Below are 15913 nucleotides of genomic sequence, written 5' to 3'. Positions count from 1 at the left end.
TGAAGGGCTTTTGCCCGAAACGTCGATTTTCCTGCTCCTTGGATGCTGCCTGAACTGCTGTGCTTTTCCAGCATCATTCTAATCTAGAATCTGGTTTCCAGCATCTGCAGTCCTTGTTTTTACCTACTCAAAACATTAATTCTGTTTCTTTGTCCACAGATACTGCCAGATCTGCTGAGTTTCTCCAGCACTGTATTTTTATTTTGTATATGCAATATTGTTCATGATTTGGAGATGCCGGTGTTGGACCGGGGTGTACAAAGTTAAAAATCACACAACACCAGGTTATAATCCAACAGGTTTAATTGGAAGCACACTAGCTTTCGGACCTTTGTGTGATTTTTAACAATATTGTTCAGTTATCATTCATCTTTAATTAATGATTAAACTTTTTTTTTATAATTTGCAGGAACATTATAGAAAGGAGTGAGATTTCAGCAAAAAAGCGTTAACAGCCAGAAAATCCATTGAGGGCTTTTGAAAGAATGTTTTGAGAATGCAGTATCTCCAGTGAAGTGACATCTTTGAAGCCCACAGGAGGGACGCTCCTCATTGTCACTTGCAGGCGCTGCCTTTAAAGAGAGCGATTGCAGCGGCGATCCTTTGGAATGTACTGGCGGCTCGGCGTTCGACTTGCGGTGCTGGATGAGTAGCTGGCGCCGGAAGTGAGTGAGCGGTTGGACGGCTCGGCTCGGCTCGGCCCGGCCCGGAGAGAGCGGCTGAGGCAGTGGGGGCTGGCGATGGACTTGCTGCCGGCCAACCCGCACGGGAACGGCCTGCTGTACGCCGGCTTCAACCAGGACCATGGTGAGTAGCCACCCGGACTCGGAGCCACGGCGGCGGCGGCGGATGTTGACTGGGAGCCCGGGACGGCCGCCGCTCTGAATCTCAGGCCCCGGGGCTGGGGTAATGGGGTTGGGGGGGTGCGAGGTGGAGGGAGAGGGAGCGGTTGACCCGGCCTCCCCTGCCCTCCCGCACTTTGCCCTGGACTCCGAGCATCGAGGTCTGACTGCGGCCTTTTGTTTTCGACTTCCAGGGTGGGCAGTTAAAATGTAATCCATGTTGACGCTGGGAAATAAACAAGCTCCACGTGTTTTTAAATGAGATTAGTGATCTCTCTCGGTACGGCGGGTTGTTCCAATCCGTCCCTTAAGGGACTTTGGTTTTAAAATAGACAGATCAAAAGGCAAATGAAGAGGGGTTTGCGGCTGGGCGCAAGACCAAAGTACTCTTTTAGGGGGAAAAGTGGGTGGCATCCAACAGACAATCTGTCAGTGTTTTGCTCAGTTTTGAAAAACTGTAGCAATTCCTTCTGTAACTGAAAGGTGTCAGAAAGAGGGGTTGACCTCGGCATAGTTGGCTGCTGGGCACAGAGCATTTGCAGACAGGACATGGTGGGTGCGTGGAGGTGGCACAGCATAACAGGTCTCCTGACAGGAGTGGGTATAAGTGGGTTTTAACGTCTGCCCCAGCACAGGGTGCAGGCTTTCTGGGTGTTATCATCTCTGCTTCCCATGAATGTGAGGTTTATGTTCCTGTGTAAACTGTTTGTGCTTGTCAGACAGTACAGCCTCCTGATGATCTGCTGGTTCCTGTTACCTTAGATGGGGGGCATCCTGAGAAGGCTGACACAAAAAGAAATGTTGCAAATGATGTTTATGCTCTAAATTAATAACTGACAATGCTGGTTTTTTTTAAAAAAAATGGTATTCTAGGGAGATATTCCAAAATTGCAGCAACTAAAGTTGAGTTTCATTGCAAATAAGTGATCTGTAAAGACCTCAAATTCCTGTTAAATCTGTTTTGATTCTTCCCTGCTGGTGTGTAATAGCTTGGATTCTAGAATAGAGGTTTATAATATTAGTACTATAAATAAATATTTTCTTTGGAATTGGAAAAATAATTGTAGGTGTTTGTTTACACTAAGGTAGTAACACAGTATTTGCTACACTAGCTAGGGATTACTTGGAATATTCATGCATATGAACTGCCAAAAACACAAATGTAATCTTTGTCTAATAACTGTGAGCTACTTTAATTTGCACTTCTACTCTTGTGCCTTTAACAATGCTTCCCATGTGGGACTAGCCAGTCATAAATTCTGCCTAATAATCACAAAGATAGATGCTAGAAATTTGGTGGTGGTGGGTGCTTATAACACTGTGGTAGTGTCCCTCTGTTTGACCCAGGAGGGCTGGGTTAAGTCCTACCTGCTCCAGAGGTATCAAATAGCATATATGAGTGGGTTGAATTGAAAATATCTAGACTCTGAGAACTCTTGTGATGTAGTGCACAAGTTGATTTTTTAAAAAAAAAAAATCCATCTGGCAGATTGCTCGTGACAAAGTGATAGTGTCCCTACTTTTTTGAGCCTGGAAGTCTGGGCTCAAGGTTCACCAGAGCTGTGTCATAACTTTTCTGTGAGCCAATGCAATTAAACATTATGTAGCTACTTTTGCTACTTTTTAATCTGTCTATTTTAACAAACATTCTTTGATTTCGGTTGAGTTTTATTTAATACTGTGAAAACTGATTTATCACCATAATAAGTATTTTTAATAAGGCTGCTCAGTCTTCCACTTGATCAATCTTGAACTCACCCTTCTGAATATCTCCTTTGAGTGCCACTTTTTAAAGACCTGATCTCTGTGAAGCACTTGGGGTGTTTTTCATATTAAAGATGCTACATGGATGCAAGTCCCTTTTATGTGGAAAGGTGACTTCTCTGAAAGTACTTCATTGACTCCAGAGCTTTGGGGCATCCTGAGGTTGTCAAAGACCCTAATAAATGCCACTGTTACTGAGTCTTTTTCTGATTGCCTTTTGGTTGGGATGCAGATTTACTATTCAGACTGTTCAACTCTTTCTAAGGACTGCTTAGGTTCACCTTCTAATTGCAAATATCCATGTCCTATTCACACCTTTGAAAGGAAATAGGATTGCATAAATTCAAATTGATCATTCTTTATTACACTAACAAGAGTTTTCTTGATATGATGAACGTTGGTGAAATTTTAATTTATCTTCAAAATGGCATTTGGATTTTGCTTGCATTTATTAATGCTCTCTTAACCAACATTTGAAAAGCTTGACTACCTGATCTAGTTTTTTTTTAAACGGCTTCACCTTTTTTTCATAATTGTTTGGTAAAGAGGTGATTATTTCCTTTTGGGATGCTGGCGTCAATTGCTTAAATATTTTATTGTTCAGACTGCTGTACATGATTTTGCTAGGCTTCAGCAGTAACGCAAATAGGAAATACAGTCTTCGTGGGTTCCTATTCCGGATGTCACATATTAAGTGATTTGTGCATCAAACAAATTGCCTATGGGTTTGTTTCTAAATAACAGCAGTTCAAAAATATCAAATGTTGCAGCAACAATTAATACTTCAGCAATATCATTCTGATAATGTTTGGACTATGATAATTGATTCACATTTTTCTTCTAATAATCTGTATCTTTACTCGTGTATTTCTAGGCACGCCTATGTTCTTAGTATTGTTGATTTCATTGCCAGTGCAAAAAGTGACTCCTGTCGTTGCAGAGAGTGTCTCTCCATGGGTAGTTGACATCTATTGTTTTAAATTACAGTAGTCACAGACTACTGTTTTTATTTTGCTCCAAACTTGAATCCAGTACCAATATAAAACAAGCTACTTTTTCCCGTTTGATAATTAATCTAACCATTATTTACTTCCATTGGTGATAGGAAATATCTTTGAATTTATGAAAGTCTTGGTCCATGGTAGTAATGTATCCTTGATATGTGCAATTATTTAAACATAAAGATTCTGAGAATCCGATTTATGCAAAAGTTGTGCTAGACCTGTATGAGTTGGGCCATCCAATGGGTTTGCCTTAACACATTTTAAAAAAAAAAGTTACCTGATATTGAGTCTGGGAATTATACTTCGTGATTTCTGGTTCTGCTCTTATTCTGTCTCTGTCTTCTCTGCTTAGATGGCAGTGATGATCCATGGCGTCTAGTAGCAGTCTAATTAAAGCCTCCCTTCTCCGTCTGTATTTAAATAAATACGAAATGTTTGCTGATTGGCGCATTACTTTCCACAGTTGTCTGTGGAATTGCAGCACCAAACTAAGGGAAAGCTTATGTTATTGTCCATTTGTAAAAAGATCACAGATTAATTCCATCATTCCGTTATCTGCTTAAATTCCTGAAATGATTTCATCTGCACCATTTGACTTCAAATGTTCTTGTTTCAGTGCAGAAAGTTGGTCATTTACATTTTCAAATGTTTAATTCACTTTTTGCACATTTGTACAATAAATTAGCATTGAATGTTTTAGTTTTTAAGACCAAATCACACTCTTGAAATGGGCTTTAAACTGAACATGGATGATAAGAAGCAAGAAGGAGAGGTGGGAATGTAGATTGAATTTAATTGCATGTAACCATTGAATACTCAAAGGAAATAAATCGATCTAAAACTTACAACAATTGTCCCAAAGCCAAGACACTCTTCAGGTGTATTGATGCGTGTAATCTACTACAAAACTTGACAAATTCCATTTTGTTTTTGAAAATGAGCACCATCTTAGTAACCTTAACAGGGTACATCCCAAGGAAACCAAAGTTTGAGGAAATTAAAATTCTAATCACGTAACTAGCACTGTAAAAGGAATGAGAGTGTGGAAAGACAGAAGGACACCCATCAAATAGAATCTTTTGAACTGCTTTTCTAGTAAGCAACAGTATTCAGCCTCTGGAGAGGTTTCTTCCCCTATACTGGTTGCTTGTGCTAATTTGTCAGAGGTGGCAGATTGGTAACTTGAGTATTAAGTGAATTGCAAGAATTTTCAATGTCTGGAAAATGCCAGGTACACTTGGCCAGTGACTTCTGCAAAAATTATTAGTAATTACAATAATGCAAATGTCAAAAGAAAACTCTGCATTGTCTATGTTGTTTGAGTTTTTTAAGGAATGGGTATGTTTATATTTTAAAATATAGTACATAACTCTATTTGTGAATTTTCTACAGCATGCATGGTTTTTCAGAATTATCAGATATTATTGTCAACGGAAGAATGAAAGATGCACTGGTTCATTACTGTGTCAAGCTTAATTCTCTATTATGGTCACTGTGATCTATTTTGACTTGTCTTTCCTCCAGATCTTGTGTGAATTTGCCATGGGAGCATTGGGCAATCGCTATAATTTAAGGTGTTAATCACATAATAACTATTCCAGCAAATTCCACGCCAACAACCTTCCAGACTATCGACTCATAAAATTTATGATTTTGTTTTTGTCCTCCTATGCTGCTTGCCTGCTTATCTCAATATTGGGTTAAAACTGACATGGTTTGTTTTAGTATCTTGCAAAACATCAATGTTATTTCATTTCAATTCATTGTAGGGCTAATTTGGACTATGATTGGATTGATCTTGCAAGAACGACAAATAGTTGGAGGATAATGCAGAGGAAATTGATGATAGATGTATAAGGTTTAAATTAATAAGACCTTTTGTGGATCAAGTCTGAGGCCAGGTTACATAAACTTGGCTTGTATTCTCTTAGTGATCATTCCAGTGCTGCCCTGGCCAGCTTCTCACCTTGCAACTTCTGTAAACCTGAGCTTATCCAAAACTCTGCCTGTAATCTCACTCACGCCAAGTGCTGTTCATCCATCAACCATTTGTATGTTGACCCACATTTCCTCCTGTTCTGACAACAGTTTGATTTGTAACATTCTCATCTTTGTTTTGGGTGCCTTGCAGTTCCCGATCCCTGGACTTTGCTCCAGCCCTACAACATTCCCAAATCTCTGTCAACTCTTTAATTCTATTATTTTTGCTTTTGTGTCTTCCTGATTTTTCACCAATGCCTAGTAGGAAACGATACCGTTGCCTGCTTGGACCAGATACTCTGAAATTTCTTCTCTCAACCTTCCTCCTTATGGTCTCTGCTTAAAATCTACTTTTGACTGTGTTTAGCTATCTGTTCTGATTTCTTATGTGGATCATTATGGAATAGATTTTAAAGCTCTTGTGGAAAGCCCTAACCTTTTGCAACTTTACTGCTGCTTTATAAATCCAGTTAGTTCAATGATTTTGAGGTATTTGAAATGGTTAAACATGAATACATGAAAAATATTTCCTCTGGTTTTGAAATCTTGAACGTGGAAATCAAATTGTTAAAACCAGAGCTGACGCATTCAGCAATGAAATCAAGAAATATGCTTTACAGCCTGGGTTGTGGAAATCTGAAACCCTTATGGAACAATTGTAAGATATCTATGAAACTATATCAAACATGACAAATTAAAATCTTTCCAAGGCGCACACTTTTTACCCATGTCCCATCATTCAGTATGATGGGGAAACTGGCAGTTGTTGTCTGAATGAATGGTGGAAGAACACCCCATTATATTTAAAACTTGACTTGTTGTCTTTATTTCCTGGTGCACTTGCATGCTTACTTTCAGCAACTGATGTACAAAACACCAGTCTTGTTGAATGTACTATTCTCTCAATTTAGATTTAATTCAAATAATAATTTGCATTCCTATTTTTTTATCACAAAATAGATAATCTCCCATTTATCGATACTATACTGTATCTGCCATGCATTTGCGCACTCACTCACAGTCCAAATCACTGCAATATCTTTGCATCCTCCTCGCAAGTCACCCTACATCTGCAAATTGGCGATATTACATTTAGTTCCCTCATCTAAATTATTTAACATATATTATGAATAGCTGGGGTTCTAGCACTGATCATTGTGGTACCCCACTCATCAATGCCTACTAGTCAGAAAAAGACCCACTTATTCCCACTATTTTCTTTCTGCTAACCAATTTTCTATCCATCTCAGTATGCTACACTCAATCTCATGTGCTTTAGTTTTACACATTAATCTGTTGTGTGGGACTTTGGACCTTCTGAAGGCTTTTGACAAATAAACCACATCCACTGGCTCCCTCATCAGCTCTACTAGTTAAATATTTGAAGAATTCCAATAGATTTGTCAAGAATAATTTCCCTCCTTTTAAATCCATGTTAACTGTGTTGATTCTACCATTTTGTTCCCCCTAAGTGGTCTGCTATAAAATCCTTAAAATGGACTCTAGCATCTTTATGATTACTGACATCTGATTCACTGGGCTGTACTTCCTCTTCAAGATTTACAAGGATGTTGCCAGGGTCGGAGGATCTGAGCTACGGGGAGAGGCTGAACAGGCTGGGGCTGTTTTCCCTGAAGCATCGGAGGTTGAGGGGTGACCTTATCGAGGTTTACAAAATTATGAGGGGCATGGATTGGATAAATAGAGAGAGTCTTTTCCCTGGGGTCAGGGATTCCAGAACTAGAGGGCATAGGTTTAGGGTGAGAGGGGAAAGATATAAAAGAGACCTAAGGGGCAACTTTTTCACGCAGAGGTTGGTAAGTGTATGGAATGAGCTGCCAGAGGATGTGGTGGAGGCTGGAAGAATGCAACATTTTAAGAGGCATTTGGATGGGTATATGAATAGGAAGGGTTTGGAGGGATATGGGCTGGGTGTTGGCAGGTGGGACTAGATTAGATTAGATTACTTAGTATGGAAACAGGCCCTTCGGCCCAACAAGTCCACACCGACCCGCCGAAGCGTATACCACCCAGACCCATACTCCTACGTTTACCCCTTCACCTAACACTACGGGCAATTTAGCATGGCCAATTCACCTAACCTGCACACTTTTGGATTGTGGAAGGAAACCGGAGCACCCGGAGGAAACCCACGCAGCCACGGGGAGAATGTGCAAACTCCACACAGACAGTTGCCTGAGGCAGGAGGTGAACCCGGCTCTGTGGCGCTGTGAGGCAGCAGTGCTAACCACTGTGCCACCGTGCCGCCCACAAAGGATTGGGTTGGGGTATCTGGTCGGCATGGATGGGTTGGACCGAAGGGTCTGTTTCTATGCTGCACATCTCTATGACCTCCCTTTTTTAAATAGTGAGGTTACGTTAGCTACCCTTCAGTCTGTAAGAACTGTTCCAGTGTCTAAAGGATCATGGAAGATGACCACCAATGCATCCACTGTTTCTCTGCCTTCTTCCTTAAGTACTCTCTGTTATGTAGATTATCAGGGCCTGGGGATTATTCAGCCTTCAATTTCTTCAACACTTATTTCTTTACTAATACGGATTTGCTTCTGTTCCTCCCTCTCTCTATATACCATGTGTTGTACATTATTTCTGGTACGTTACCCGTGTCTTCCTTTGTGAAGACAGGGCAAAGTATGAATTTAGTTCATTAGCCATTTCTTTGTTCCCCATTATAAGTTCTCCCATTTTTGACTAACTGACCTAATGATTTTTCACCAATCTTTTTACTCAATGAGAAAGCGATGATCACCTTATTGGGATTGTATTATAGACCCCCTAATAGTCAGCATGAAATTGAGAAACCAATTTGGAAGGAGATCGGTTATCTGTAAGAATAATAGGGTGGTTATGCTAGGGGATTTTAACTTTCCAAACATAGACTGGGACTGCCATAGTGTTAAGGATTTGGATGGAGAGGAGTTTGTTAAGCATGTACAAGAAACTTTTGAGTCAGTATGTGGATGTACCGATGAGGGAGTGTGCAAAACTTGACCTACCGTTGGGAAATAAGGCAAGGCAGGTGACTGAGGTGTCAGTGGGGGAGCACTTTGGGGCCAGCGACCATTAATTATATTAGTTTTAAAATTAGTGATGGAAAAGGATAGACCAGATCTAAAAGTTGAAGTGCTAAATTGGAGGAAGGTTAATTTTGATGGTATTAGGCAAGAACTTTCAAAAGCTGATTGGGGGCAGATGTTTGCAGGTAATGGGAAGCCTTCAGAAATAAGATAACGAGAGTGCAGACACAGTATATTCCTGTTCGGGTGAAAGAAAAGGCTGATAAGTGTAGGGGATGCTGGATGGCTAGAGAAATTGAAGTATTGGTCAAGAAAAAGAAGAAAGCATATGTTAGGTATAGACGGGAGAGATTGAATGAATGCTTGGAGTATAAAGCAGTAGGAGTATACTTAAGAGGGAAATCGGGAGGGCAAAAAGGGGACATGAAATAGTTTGGCAAATAGGGTTAAGGAGATTCCATTAAGGATCAGAGGTTAAGTAGGGAGAGAATAAGGCACCTATAATACAATCCCAATAAGGTGGCATTTGTGTGAAGCCGCAGGAGATGGGGGAAATACTAAACCAGTATTTTGCATCAGAGTTTACTGTGGAGGAGGACATGGAAGATATAGAATGTGGGGGAAATAGATGGTGACGTCTTGAAAAATGTCCATGTTATAGAGGAGGAAGTGCTGAATGTCTTAACGCATAAACGTAGATAAATCCACAGGACCTGATCAGGTGTACCCGAGAACTCTGGGAAGCTAGGGAAGTGATTGCTGGGTCCCCTGCTGAGATATTTGTATCATCGATAGTCACGAGTGAGGTGCCGGAAGACTGGAGGTTGGCTATGTGATGCCACTCTTTAAGAAAGGTGGTAAGGAAAAGCCAGGGAACTATCAACTGGTGAGCCTGATGTCAGTGATGGGCAAGTTGTTGAAGGAATCCTGAAGGATAGGATTTACACTTGGAAAGGCAAGGACTGAGTAGGGATTGTCAGCATGGCTTTGTGCAAGGGAAATCATGTCTCACAAACTTGATTGAGTTTTTTGAAGAAGGAACAAAGAGGATTGATGAGGCCAGAGCAGTAGATGTGATCTATATGGACTTCAGTAAGGCGTTCGATAAGGTTCCCCATGGGAGACTAATTAGCAAGGTTAGATCTCGTGGAATACAAGGAGAACTAGCCATTTGGATACAGAACTGGCTCCAAGGTAGAAGACAGAGGGTAGTGGTGGAGGGTTGTTTTTCAGACTGGAGGCCTGTGACCAGTGGAGTGCCACAGGGATCAGTGCTGGGTCCAGTACTTTTCGTCATTTCTATAAATGATTTGGATATGAACATAGGTATAGTTAGTAAGTTTGCAGATGACACCAAAACTGGAGGTGTAGTGGACAGTGAAGAAGGTTACCTCCGATTACCATGGGATCTTGATCAGATGGGTCAATGGGCTGAGGAATGGCAGATGGAGTTTAATTCAGATAAATGTGAGGTGCTGCATTTTCGGAAAGCAAATCTTACCAGGACTTGGGCACTTAATGGTAAGGTCCTCGAGAGTGTTGCTGAACAAAGAGATCTTGGAATGCAGGTTCATAGCTCCTTGAAAGTGGAGTCGCAGATAGATAGGATAGTGAAGAAGGCATTTGGTATGCTTTCCTTTATTGGTCAGAGTATTGAGTACAGGAGTTGGGAGTTCATGTTGCGGCTGTACAGACATTGGTTAGGCCACTGTTGGAATATTGCATGCAATTCTGGTCTCCTTCCTATTGAAGAAATGATGTGAGACTTGAAAGGGTTCAGAAAAGATTGACAAGGATGTTGCCAGGATTGGAGGATTTGAGCTTTTAGTATGATGTTGAATAGGCTGGGGCTGTTTTCCCCAGAGTGTCAGAGGCTGAGGGGTGCATATGTGGAATGAGCTGCCAGAAGAATTGTTGGAGGCTGGGACAATTGCAACATTTAAAGGGCATCTGGATGGGTACATGAGTAGAAAATGTTTAGAGGGATATGTGCCAAGTGGTGGCAAATGGGACAAGATTAGGTTGGGATATCTGGTCGGCATGGACGAGTTGGACCGAAGGGTTTGTCTCCATGTTGTACCTCTCTGACTCTCCACATACCTATCGACATTTTTACAGTATTTCTTCAGTTCCTCATAAACTTACCCTCTCACTTCTTTCTTTATTGAAAAAAGAACATTTTTAAGATTTTTTTACAAAATTACAAAAGTTGTACAAACAAGTATAAACATCAATATAAAATTATTATTAAAAAAAACAAAAAAAGAGAGAGAAAAACCCAACTAACTACTAATCTATCCAACAAACAACCAAAACATAATAGAATATCATACATTGCTAGCAATAAACAATGAAATAATTAAATAACTAGATACATGCTCAAAATAGATTTACATCAAGCCATAATAAAACCTGTGTTTATACAGGATTCCTCCTCCCGGGGGTCCCTGAACTAACCAGAACCAATAGACAAAAGCCCTGGACAGTATGCTTGAGATATGTTTCGATGTAGTTCAAAAAGGGCTGCCATGTTTTTGGTGCACCATATTTGTGAGGAAGTCAAGGGGGATATATTCCATGGCCCATCAGCCATAGCACACTCCTTTCCCTATCAGATTTGTAGGGATTAATTATCAGTGTGGTCTTTTATATATAATCTCGTATTTGGAAATACCGAAAAAGGTCCCAGTTAGGCAGTCCAAACTTCTGGTTTAACTGTTCAAAGGACATCATAACGTCCCCACCAAATAGGTCTCCCATGCAGGAGATACCTCTGGACTTCCAAGTTTTAAATGTTGCATCTGTCAGCCCTGGCTGGAATCCCGGTACTCCCACTATAGGAGTATAAGGGGAAGTTTTTTTACAGGTTACCCTCATCTTGTCGCATTATCCTCCAAGCTTTAATTGTATTTAATACAATATGGTTTTTACAGTAGTCCATAATAGCTCTCATCTTGTCCATAAATAAAAGATTGAGGGGGCATTTGATTGGGAGGTCTCGATATCTAACCAGATTGATTGTGGGTCGCGAGACCCAATCAGCTACATAAGATAATAAGGAGCTCAATTGATACTTCCTAAAATCTGGAAAGTCCAGTCCTCCCTTGCTTGTGGGAGCTGCAGCTTTTCTCGTTTGATAAGGGGCTGTTTATGATTCCAAAGAAAGGAGCTGAGCCAGCCGTAAAGCTCTCGTAACGCCTGTCTCGGCAGCATCGGGGGAGCATTCTGATAGGATATAAGATGAGGTAGAATATTCATCTTGACTCTGGCTACTCTGCCTGACCAGGATATTGGGAGGTCTCCCCAGTGTTGAAGGTCCTGTCTTATTTTCTCTACTAAGTGCACGAAATTAGCTTTATACAGCTGACCAAATACTGGGGTGATAAAAATACCTAGGTACAGAAAACCTTTGTGACCACCAAAATGGGAAGCAAGATCTATCTGGTAAATTGGATACAATGGCAAGACCTCCCAATGGCATGGCCTCAGATTTCACAAAATTGATTTTATAGCTTGCGAACATACCAAATAAATTGATCACTTGGATTAGGTGGGGCACGGATATCAAAGGATCACTTAAGAGGAGGAGGACATCATCCGTATATAGTATTTTTTATGTTTGCCCGATCCAACCCTTGGAGCTGTTATGTAGGGGTCAGTTTATATAGCTTCCGTCAGTGGTTCAATCACTAGCGTGAATAATAATGTGAAAGAGGACATCCCTAACGACAGCCCCTGCCAACACTAAAGCTATCGTAACGTAAGCCATTGGCGATCACCGCTGCTTTGGGATCATTATGTAATACTGAAACCCATTTAGTAAATACCTCTTCGGCATTAAACCCTTCCAGTGTATAAAAAAAAGATGTGGCCATTCTACCTGATCAAATGCCTTTTCTGCGTCCAAGGAGACAGCTAAACCCGGTATTGTTCCCTGTTGACAGATTTATATCATATTTAAGACCCTTCTAATATTATTAGTTGACCTGCGGCCCTTTATAAACCCCGTCTGGTCCTCTTTTATGATGTATGGAAAGACCCTCTCCAATCTTAATGCTAACATTTTTAGAAAGTATTTTGAAATCCGCATTTAATAACGATATGGGTCTATATGATGAGCAATCTTCTGGGGCCTTTCCCTTTTTAAGAATGAGATGTTTGCTTTTCTCAATGAAGGTGGGAGGCAGCCCTGACTATGCAAATAATTTATACATATTTGTGTGGCCTGGCCAGTTACCCTATAAATTCTTTATAGAACTCAGGCTAGACTCTGTCTGGTCCAGGTGCTTTGCCACTCTGAAGCTGCCTAACAGTGTCCTGTACTTCCTGGGTTATCAGGGGGCATTCCAGATAGGTACCTGCTCAGAGGTTAAGCCTTGAAGGGCCAAATTTTTAAAGAAGGATTGCATCTTCTCAGTTCTATCCTCACAGTCCTGCAATTTATACAGTTCAAAATAGAACTTCTAAAGGCTGTATTGATCTCTTTATGATCATTAGTCAGGGTACCAGCACTTTCTCTAATGGATGTAATGGCTTGAGGAGCCTTTTTCTTTCTAGTAAGGTATGCTAGATATCTGCCAGGCTTGTTGCCATATTCATGTAATCTCTGCTTTGTGAATAACATTTCCCTCTTTGCTGTTTGGGTAAGTGCGGTATTCAAGGCTGCCCTAAGGGCTGTGATCCTTTGTAGCTTAGTAATGGAAGGCCTGTTAAGATATGCTGTCTCAGCTGCCTTCAAGCTAGCCTTGAGCAGGCTCTGTTGCTCTTCCTTTTGTCTTTTCCGGGTCGCAGAATATGAGATGACCAAACCTCGCGCATATGCCTTAGTGGTCTCCCACATCGACGGGTTACAGGCCATACCTGAATTAATTTCCCGGAAGGTTTTGAATTCCTGCAAAAAGTACTTCATAAATTTGCTATCCTTCAATAAGAAGGGATCCACATGCCAATGTCGGGGGCCTATCCCATCATCCCTTGTCTTGACTTCCATATATACTGTGGCATGATCAGAAATCGCCCTGTTGTAGCTTTAAGTGTTCTTTCACTTGTCATTTATCTCCAGAGGGTTGGAATATAAAAGCACTGTTGCGCTACTGAGACTTTATAAAGCTCTGGTTAGGTCCCATTTGGAGTACTGTGCCCAGTTTTGGTCCCCACACCTCAGGAAAGACATTCTGGCACTGGAGCGTGTCCAGTGGAGATTCACACGGATGATCCCTGGAATGGTAGGTCTAACATGTGAGGATCCTGGGATTGTGTTCATTGGAGTTTAGAAGATTTAAGGGGAGAATCTAATAGAAACTTACAAGATAATACATGGCTTGGAGAGGGTGGACACTAGGAAATTGTTTCCGTTAGGCGAGGAGACTAGGACCCGTGGACACAGCCTTAGAATTAGAGGGGATAAATTCAGAACAGAAATGTGGAGACATTTCTTCAGCCAGAGAGTGGTGGGCCTGTGGAATTCATAGCCGAAGAGTGCAGTGGAGGCTGGGACGCTAAATGTCTTCAAGGCAGAAATTGATATATTCTTGATGTCACAAGGAATTAAGGGCTACGGAGAGAATGCGGGTAAATGGAATTGAAATGCCCATCAGTCATGATTGAATGGCGGAGTGGACTCGATGGGCCGAATGGCCTTACTTCCACTCCTATGTCTTATGGTCTTCACAAGTAGATGTGTCTCCTGTAAGAGAACTACATTGACCCTTTTCTTTTTTTTTGAGACTTAATGATATCTTTTTCCTTTTTGATTGGTGAGTTACTCCCCTTGACATTCCAAGTGCACCACCTAAGCGAATGGCTAGCAGTGATCGTCCAGGCAAGCCCGAGACCCCCCCGGGAGGAAGAACCCCACTCAGAAAACCTTGAATAAAGCCCGTGAAGAATAAATTCACAAATACAAAAATTCTTTAAAACATTGAAACCAACACAATTAAAAGCTATTCCCAAGTTTTTTTTAAAAAAACACAAAACATATTTGAAAGACTTTTCCCCCTTGCTCCCAGGGGGCATAACTATCTATCGATAACTCCACCATAACCTCTCCTAGCTAGGGGCCTACCCTCGGTCCAGTCGTTATAAAGTGGGAGTAGACAAATTCAAGTATTGTACAAAATCAAAGTTAAAAGTGAGTGGACGGATCCTCCATGGCTGAAGCGCAGTGTTGCCGGATAGCGCGTGGAGTATTGGATATTTAGGGGTCTCAGACGCTTCTTTGCTTCATCAAATGCCCTCGTCTTGTGGACCATAGCTGGCGAGAAGTCCTGAAATAACATTATTCTGGAAGCCTCGTGCATCATGGCCTGGGGGTCCTTCCCCAGGACTCGAGGTTTTCAGGCACAGGTGTTTTTCTTTGTAGCATTGGAGTCGGATTAGAACCGGGCAGGGGGTGCTGGTCCGATCCACGCCTGCGTATAGCAACCCGGTGTGCCCACTTCACCCGCACCTGGCCCGGTCCTGACTCCGACTTTAATCATTGTGAGAGCCATCGCTCCAAAATGTCTGCAAGTTGGCCTTCCTCTTCCCGTTCGAGAAAGGCCAGCAACCGAATATTTTTCCGACGGCCCCGAATATCGAGGTCGTCGATGCGCTCCTCCAGGGTCCGAATTTGCTGCTTGAGAGCCCGGACCTGACCCACGGATGACTCGGCAGCTGTCTCTGAGGCCGCGGCCCTTTGCTCCGCCTCTCCGTGCTGTTGAAGTTTTTCGATTTCTTGGTCATGCTTTTGCAGATTGACTCCCACCTGGACCGGGACATCTCAATAAAGGTGTCGATCTTCTCTTGAAGTTTGGTGATCCCGGAGAGCAGGCTCGCCTCCGCAGGTAAGTCCCCGAGGCAGCCGCGGACGTCTCTGCTGCTGTGGGAGAGGGTGGGCGAGGGCTCCCTGCCTGTTGCGAACTGCGGGAATTTTTTCCCTTTAGTCTTTTTAGAAACAACACCAAACTATCCAAGTTTGATGTAAAATGACAGTTTTTGCCCTGCATAGTCAATCTTAAATGATTTAAAGGGTGAGGTGAAGCCGGGTGCCCCACTCTGCCTGAGTCTTAGGCAGAGCACACTACAGACTCAGACTTGCTGGGTCGCCACCATCATGAATCCCCCCATTCTCCTTCTTAATCAATCCCTGGTCCTCCTTTGCTGACTTTTGAACTGTTCCCAGTGCTCAGGCATATTTTACTTTCTTACCAATTTGTGTGCCTCTCTTTTTAGCATCTAATACTATCTCAAACTTCCCTCATAAGCTGTGGTATGGCCATTTTTCTCTTTGCACTCTTATGCCAGA

The 15913-nt window shown here is 41.9% G+C and overlaps 1 protein-coding gene across 2 annotated transcripts in view; it reads left to right on the top strand.

The window, feature by feature from the left end:
* Window positions 1–340: 340 nt before the first annotated feature.
* The window catches only part of wdr45b (WD repeat domain 45B), a 55104-nt gene continuing 39531 nt past the window's right edge, over window positions 341–15913 (top strand). For both annotated transcript variants that reach the window (XM_043714482.1, XM_043714481.1), the window contains exon 1: window positions 341–807. In XM_043714482.1, the coding sequence (XP_043570417.1) occupies window positions 741–807 (67 nt within the window). In that variant the 5' untranslated portion in view covers window positions 341–740. The remainder of the gene's footprint in view (window positions 808–15913) is intronic.

The sequence above is a fragment of the Chiloscyllium plagiosum genome, chromosome 24 (genome assembly GCF_004010195.1).
Source record: "Chiloscyllium plagiosum isolate BGI_BamShark_2017 chromosome 24, ASM401019v2, whole genome shotgun sequence".
Classification (NCBI taxonomy): Eukaryota; Metazoa; Chordata; class Chondrichthyes; order Orectolobiformes; family Hemiscylliidae; genus Chiloscyllium; species Chiloscyllium plagiosum.
Note: the sequence above shows the minus strand (reverse complement) of the source record. Positions and strands in the feature narration are given on the sequence as shown.